The sequence below is a fragment of the Bactrocera latifrons genome, unplaced genomic scaffold (assembly GCF_001853355.1).
Source record: "Bactrocera latifrons isolate USDA-ARS-PBARC rearing strain unplaced genomic scaffold, ASM185335v1 scaffold_358, whole genome shotgun sequence".
NCBI lineage: Eukaryota > Metazoa > Arthropoda > Insecta > Diptera > Tephritidae > Bactrocera > Bactrocera latifrons.
In genome coordinates, this window is record NW_017536999.1 from 219765 (window position 1) to 227899 (window position 8135).

General features: G+C 37.0%; 1 protein-coding gene across 1 annotated transcript in view; it reads right to left on the bottom strand.

The window, feature by feature from the left end:
* The window catches only part of LOC108971744 (probable serine/threonine-protein kinase nek3), an 82866-nt gene that overhangs the window by 44574 nt on the left and 30157 nt on the right, over nucleotides 1-8135 (bottom strand). The window contains exon 2 of the mRNA XM_018938005.1: nucleotides 3891-5048. Coding sequence (XP_018793550.1) covers nucleotides 3891-4986 — 1096 coding nt within the window. The 5' untranslated portion in view covers nucleotides 4987-5048. The remainder of the gene's footprint in view (nucleotides 1-3890; nucleotides 5049-8135) is intronic.

Here is an 8135-nt window from a genome sequence, read left to right on the forward strand (position 1 = left end):
TTATTATACTCTCGCAACAAAGTTGCTAAAGAGAGTATTATAGTTTTGTTCACATAACGGTTGTTTGTAAGTCCTAAAACTAAAAGAGTCAGATATAGGCTTATATATACCAAAGTGATCAGAGTGACGAGTAGAGTTGTCTGTCTGTCCATCCGTCCGTCTGTCCGTCCGTCCGTCCAAGCTGTAACTTTAGTAAAAATTGAGATATCATGTTGAAACTTGGTATACGTATTTCTTGGCTCCATAAGAAGGTTAAGTTCGAGGATGGGCAAAATCGGCCCACTGCCAAGCCCACAAAATGGCGGAAACCGAAAACCTATAAATTGTCATAACTAAGCCATAAATAAAGATATTAAAATGAAATTTGGCACACAGGTTCGCATTAGAGAGTGGCATATTTGGACGGTTTACTATAGCTATGTCAACGAAACTGTACAGAGTCGTTTCTTTTAGGCATTTCCATATACAGTTCAAAAATAGAAGAAATCGGATAATAACCACGCCCACCTCCCATACAAAGGTTATGTTGAAAATCACTAAAAGTGCGTTAATGCCAGAAGGAAGCTGCATTCAAGCTTTTTTTAAAAATTGAAAATGGGCGTGGCGTCGCCCACTTATGGACCTAAAACCATATCTCAGGAAGTACTCGACCGATTTCCATGAAATTCGGTATATAATATTTTCTGTACACCCTGATGACATGTACCAAATATGGGTGAGATCGGTTCACAACCACGCCTGAAATCTCGATTATCACTTTATCATGCGAAAGTATAAAATGTTCGGTGACATCCTTACTTGTTAAATATTTATTTAACAAAGTTTTTAAATACATAGAGAAATCAACATTCGTTTGAATAATCAATTTCCAATTGATTTATGAGAGTTTATTTCAATATTCACCTGAATAATTATATCAGGTTTTTGTATTTTAAAATTAAAATGCAGTGATTAATTGCAAATGCATTAATGCTCATAGATAACCATTGTGGTGCATTTAATAGTCGCACAACTTCAAGTTTTTGCGCGCCCCACTTTTGAATGCGAATTAATGAATGTGCTAATATGATACTTACCTAAGCAAGCAAGTGGAAGTAAGCGCGATAAAGTGTTTAAAATGTAAAACTGTAATTATATAATGAAAATTCAGCAACTTTCAAGTTAACAAGCAATAGGAGTCTAGATATTCACGTATACTAATACTTTTTTTCCTTTCCAATAGCGGATGTGAATCATTGCAGTTTTATTTATATCCGTATATAATATAACAACAAGACACGTCGTAAATGCGCACAACTCAGTTATATTTAAATGCTCAGGGGATTCGGAAATTTATTTATAAATATTTTTCGTTGCAAACAAACACTTAAATAAAAACAGCACAGCACATAATCAAGTTATTATGAAAAAGTGTCGTTATTCTAAAAATGTACCCAGGAAAAGTTTTCTACTCTTGTAACTTGCTGGAATCAAAGCCAGGGAAATACCTTAATACCAGGGAAATTTTCATTGAGATTACTCAAATATTTTCCAATATATCTTTATATAAGCGTATGGGGGCTCAGGGAAGTATTAACCCGATTCCACCCATTTTCGGTACACAGAATTACTACTGCAGGAAAAGGATTCTGTCTGGATTTCTATTGCATATCTGACACATGATCGATATTTTCGAAGAAAAGTCAACTATAGGTACTGACGCTCACATATTCGGTACCTAGGGACCTGAACAATTTTGGTTGGATTTGAACAAATGTTTTTTATAAAGTGGCATATATGCAAGCAGATATGCACATTAAAAATATTAGAGGGCGGGGCAGCGACCACCTTTTCAAAAGTTTTTATACACAGGTGTCCCTTGCTACTTCGATCCCCTTTGCCAAATTACAGTTTTATATTTTAATTTAGTGCTTAGTTATGGCACTTTATATGTTTTCGGTTAATAGCGATTTGTGAGCGTGCCAGTGATCCGATAACGCCAACTACGAACTTGTTTTTTCTTTTTTTTACTAAGGAACTTGCATACTAAATTTCATCAAGATATCTTAATTTTTACTCAAGTTACAGCTTGCATGGATGGACAGACTGACGGTCAATCGGGTTTGAACTTTTCTTGTCACTGTGATCATTTGTATATTATATATAACCCTATATCTATCTCGTTTAGTTTTAGGTAATACGTACAACCATTAGGTGAAGCAAGTAAGGAAGGGCTAAGTTCGGGTGTCACCGAACATTTTATACTCTCGCATGATAAAGTGGTAATCGAGATTTCAGGCGTGGTTGTGAACCGATTTCACCCATATTAGGGTGTTAAGAAAATATTATATACCGAATTTCATTGAAATCGGTTGAGAAGCTCCTTAGATATGGTTTTTGGTCCATAAGTGGGCGACGCCACGCCCATTTAAAATTTAAAAAAAAAAGCCAGGGTGGAGCTTTCCTCTGCCATTTCTTCTGTAAAATTTAGTGTTTCTGACGTTTTTTGTTAGTCGGTGAACGCACTTTAAGTGATTTTCAACATAACCTTTGTATGGGAGGTGGGCGCGGTTATTATCCGATTTCTTCCATTTTTGAACTGTATATGGAAATACCTAAAAGAAACGACTCTATACAGTTTGGTTGACATAGCTATAGAAGTTTTTGAGATATGTACAAAAAAGTTAGTAGGGGGCGGGGACACGCCAACTTTTCCAAAAAAAATTACGACCAAATATGCCCCTCCCTATTGCGATTCTTTGTGCCAAATTTCATTTTAATATCTTTATTTATGACTTAGTTATGACACTTTATAGGTTTTCGGTTTCCGCCATTTTGTGGGTGTGGCAGTGGGCCGATTTTGCCCATCTTCGAGCTTAGCCTTCTTATGGAGCCAAGAAATACGTGTACCAAGTTTCATCATGATATCTCAATTTTTACTCAAGTTACAGCTTGCACGGACGGACGGACAGACGGACAGACAGACATCCGGATTTCAACTCTACTCGTCGCTCTCATCACTTTGGTATATATAAACCTATAGCTGACTCTACAAACAACAGTTATGTGAACAAAACTATAATACTCTCTTTAGCAACTTTGTTGCGAGAGTATAAAAAACTATAATACTCTGTAGCAACTAGTTGCAAGAGTATAAAAATGTAAAATTTACATTGTGTATGAGAAGGAGCAAAAGAAGGCATCCTCTGCCTTAGACTGCTACAGAGAGATATAATATATGAACGGTGGAAGTCGCTGGAGAAGAGGTGCAGTGAATATTTTTACAGATGGGTAGAAGCTAGTAAGGCGGGTTCGAGAAGACGTCTTCTATTATAGCTGTACACTAAGTTTATGTTAGGCTACCGAATTCACGTAGTGTTTTTAAGGCGGAAGTGGGTACTATTAAGGTAGCAATTGATTTGCTGTTCCGCAGTGCAGCTTAGTTGAGCTCAAAGGTAGTCAAGGAGTGTCTATCTTCACTAGATATATTATTAATTTACTCATTATCCAACTCGTTTGGGTGCTTGGTCATAGCAAAATAGCTGCAAACTACAAAGCCCTTACTCCTTTCATATAGTAATGGGAACAAGTTGGTACTGGATCAAAGGACTTCGTTTATATAACCGAACCTAATCTTGAACGAAATGATGCTACAAGGTAAAGTAAATAAGATTTTTACATTGAATGTTAAAGAACATGAACTGGACTTTGTTCAGGTCTTAAGTTGGTAGTATTTATTTCTCTCCAACTAAAAAAAAAAATTCATGTTAACCTTCCGCGTTTTACAATTTGCAATGTACTCACAATTAAAGTTATAAACTTTTCCTATTTACTTCAATTTGTAAGTACCTTTAAGTCATTTTTAAGCCACAATACAAAAACAGTTATGGATGTTATAAGCTCGCACTTACCTTTCTTACTGCTTCCGGTTTTGGACAGAATCTGTGTTTGTTTCACATGTGGTGGCGGAGAACTCAATTCTCGCGGCTTCTTTGGCACACAAAGATCCAGAGGCTGATCCATTATACTGCCACTTGCATCGTCTTCACTGGCCTCGCTTACCGATGTACTACGCATATGCGCCGGTTCCCTTAAAGGTGACTGCGGTTGTTGGGCAAATTGTTGCTGAAAATTACGTAATATACTTTTAGGTGACTTAGCCGGCACTGGGGGAAGCGTTACAACTGCGTTTGATGAAGAATTAGATGACTCGTCCATTGCGATGTTGTTGTTACTGACATTGTTGGGGACAAAAGTGCGCTGCTGATTCGGCGAGGCAAGTGCCCGCCAACCGAGGATATCAGCTATAGCATGTGGTGTTGGCCGCATTGGTGGACGCGCATAAACATGTGGGTGCCAACTTTCTGTGACATTATCGCTAGCTTTAATTTCGAGATCATTATGAGTTTTGGAGGGTTTTAATGACGGTACGGCAGTTGGTTCCAAACGTCGGGGATGTGGTGTTTTAGCGCGTGGCGGCGGTGGTGGTGGCGGGGACAGCGGTGTCTGGAGGGGAGGTGCCGACAAACATGCTGTTTCCAAATAGGCCATATTACTACCGCCATTCGTGGAACAATTGCCAGGTAAGGAGCGTGGTGCCGCTTCAAGCGTCTTCTGTAGAAAATTTCCAGTAATGCGTTGCTCGGGTTCAAGCACCTTTAGCAAATTTGAAAGCTTTTCTTTGTTGCTGGGGCTTATGCAAGCGTGGTTCGACGCTAAATGCTGCGCTGCCATATTGTGATTTAATGTGCCAATTTGATTATTATTCATGTTGAAATTATTATATTGCGGCAGACCATGTGGTGGAATGGTCAATGGACTCTGGTACACATACGAACTGGCGGCGGCCATATTTAAGTGCTCCTGCTCGGCTAGTGTTGCCTGTAGGCGGGCGTGTGACTTGTACTTTTGCTGTTCCTTGGCGAGTAGTGCGGCGGTGCTGAATAGAGGCGCATGCGCTCCGCTTACTATTTCAGCAACAGCGTCACGGTCAATTTCGGGCATCATTTAAGGGCGCTCTCTGACCGTATACTGATGGCGAGGTGAATGGTGCAAAGAGAAACGAGGTTCTGTTGAAAGAATATAACGGTTAGTTAGAAATATAATATTTGTATCTAACAAATAAATCTAACTTAACATCATCAAAAGCGTTAATTGGACGAAATTTGGGTTAAGAGTACCGCCACGAAGACGATCATCGCGGCATAGTAATTGCATGTATACTGCGGATTTAGATATAATAATAACCTCTGATATTTATTCAAGGTTTTCAAGACGAGTGAGGCCTCCGGCAAAGTTAGTAATCCATGTATTTTAACAGTATCGATCTTAAGGGCCTTGGCCTCTGCGAAAGAAATCCTTTCTTAAAAAGTACTGCTTTCGGCTCCTTATTAAAATTGGTTATATGAAAGATATTAGACACTAACTGCAGTTTATTCTTTTTCCACTTTGTTATCCACTTATTTCCGAGTAACTCAACGCCATATCATTGACTCTTACCAGTTTCATTAAATAATTAGTTAGTAGCTGAATAGTTCTCGCAGAATGGAGAGAACCCCACCGGCGGAAATTTTGCATCTGTATGCCAACGACTGTTTATACAAGAGTATATGCATATTTATATATATATAAATCTTCTGACCGTGTGTTTGTAAATAAACTGCTCCTAAACGGCTGGACCGATTTTGATGAAATTTTTTTTGTGTGTTTAAGGAGATTCGAAAATTGTTTAGATTCACAATTTGATCCACTGGAAAATGTATTTTGAAACAAATTTTTCATTTGTAATCAATTGGTAATTTTGGAATGTTTTACATTGGATCCGATAGATTGCGCTACCATCGCAGTATCCAGTATTCAAACCTTAAAAGGCGACATTTGTAGACCAATAGCAAGTTTTCATAATGTGGACAGTTGTTCGTTCTTAAGTAATAAATTGGGTGATTCAGTACATCTATGGGTAGCCATTACATTCTTTTCATACCTGCTAACTATTGGAGAGAAAAAGAGTGCATAACAAACGTTGTCAAGGCTTTGCGGATACTTTGTTAGATTATGAGCGAAGGATGCAAATGCATTCATAACAAACCGAACGCGATATCTAGAATAAAAATATAGCGGCATAACTGAAGTGTTGATAAAAAGGTTTACTACAATTTGAGATATACAAAAATCTTTTGGAAGCATTGCACAGAGCAGTGCAATATTTAAACAGTAACGATGAAATATATATATAATATTTCAAACTGATCTTTCCTAAAAAATAATAAAATTGTTAAATATTGGGAATAGTGAAATAGAACTGAGCGGATGGAGTCATGTGTAGAAGTTCACGCAAGTGAGGAAAGTTCTCTGATCGCCATTCACTTGGGACGATTTTTTTACATACATACAGACAGTGAGTCACAGTCAAAAGTATCCACTTGGGTTTTTGTATTGAAAATATGATTGTTGATAGTTAATTATTAAATTAAATTTTATTGTTTTTTATATTTGAACATTAACATCTTAACTTAAAATTAATAAAATAAAATTAACGATGTTTATGTAAATTCAAAATAAAAAAATAATAATTGTAAAACAAAAACAATTTATACCTCACAGTGAAAAGTATGAACGATAAAAGTTTTATTGAAAATAAGATTTTCGTAGGTGGTTAATACTTGGTATGATATCCTTTATTGTCCTTTACTGCTGTGAGCCTTTTTATAATAGATTTAACCAAATTTTCAGTGTAAGAAGATTGAATTTTTTCCCATTTTTCTTGCAAAGCTTTTTTCAGAGTTAGTATGCTTAAGATGTTATGATTATTAATATTTTTCTCCAAAATACTCAATAAATTTTCAATAGGATTCAAATCCGGGGATTGGGGAGGTGTTTGAATCACTTTTGGACAGTTATAAAACATCCATTCTCGAACAATGTGGGATTTGTGTTTGGGGTCATTATCTTGATAAAATTGGAATATTGCCCCCAACCCCAATTTTTCGGCACTACTCTACAAATTATCTTTCAGAATGTTTAAATAATACATCTTATCCATGATTCCTTCGATAAAAACTAGATTTCCTACGCCGGCAGCACTCATACAACCCCATACCATTACAGAGCCTCCTCCGTGTTTTACGGTTGGAATTGTGTGTTTAGGATCCAAGGCCCTTTTCGCCCTACGCCATATCTTACTTGGTCCATCCGACCCAAACATGTTAAGCTTGCTTTCATCGGCAAAAATAGCTGACTTCCCGAATTAAAAATTCTTTTTTTTTCATGTTCCTGAACGAACTCCAATCGAATTTGGCGGTTTTTGGGATTGACGAATGGCTTTTTTAGTGCAACTCTACCATGAAGACCATTCTTACGCAAGATTCTCCGAATGGTTTCTGGGTTACACTTTTTGTTTAGATATTTCTCCGCGATTTCAGCAAGTTTAGGTGCACTAAGCTTCGGATTATCGGCCACCTGTCGAAGCAACCACTTTTCGTCTCTTTCAGTAAAAATTGGTTTCTTGCTGGTTTTCGGCTTGTTGCAGATACGTTCTACGTTTTGTGCCTCAATATAATTTTTTGGACAGCAGATCTAGTAATATTGAGTATTTCTGCAATTTTCCGTTGCGATTTTCCTAGTTCAGCATGATGAATGACTAATTTTCTTTCGACAATCGTTATGTGGCGTCCCATGATTTTAATTCCTCAAAAGTGCACTCCAAATGGACAAACTTATGCGTAGAGATCCAATATTTTGCTTGTTATTTCATGAGGGAAATAACTGTTAATGGCTATAAAGTTATAAGTATTGCCAGTGGATACTTTTCACTGTGAGGTTGAAATTGATTTTGTTTTACAATTATTCTTTTTATACACTCGCAACAAAGTTGCTGAAGAGAGTATTATAGTTTTGTTCACATAACGGTTGTTTGTATATATATATAGGGTATGTATATATATATAGGGTTATATGGTTGTTAACCGATTTCACCCATATTTCGTGCATGTCATCAGGGTGTTAAGAAAATATTATATACCGAATTTCATTGAAATCGGTTGAGAAGCTCCTTAGATATGGTTTTTGGTCCATAAGTGGGCGACGCCACGCCCATTTAAAATTTAAAAAAAAAAGCCAGGGTGGAGCTTTCCTCTGCCATTTCTTCTGTAAAATTT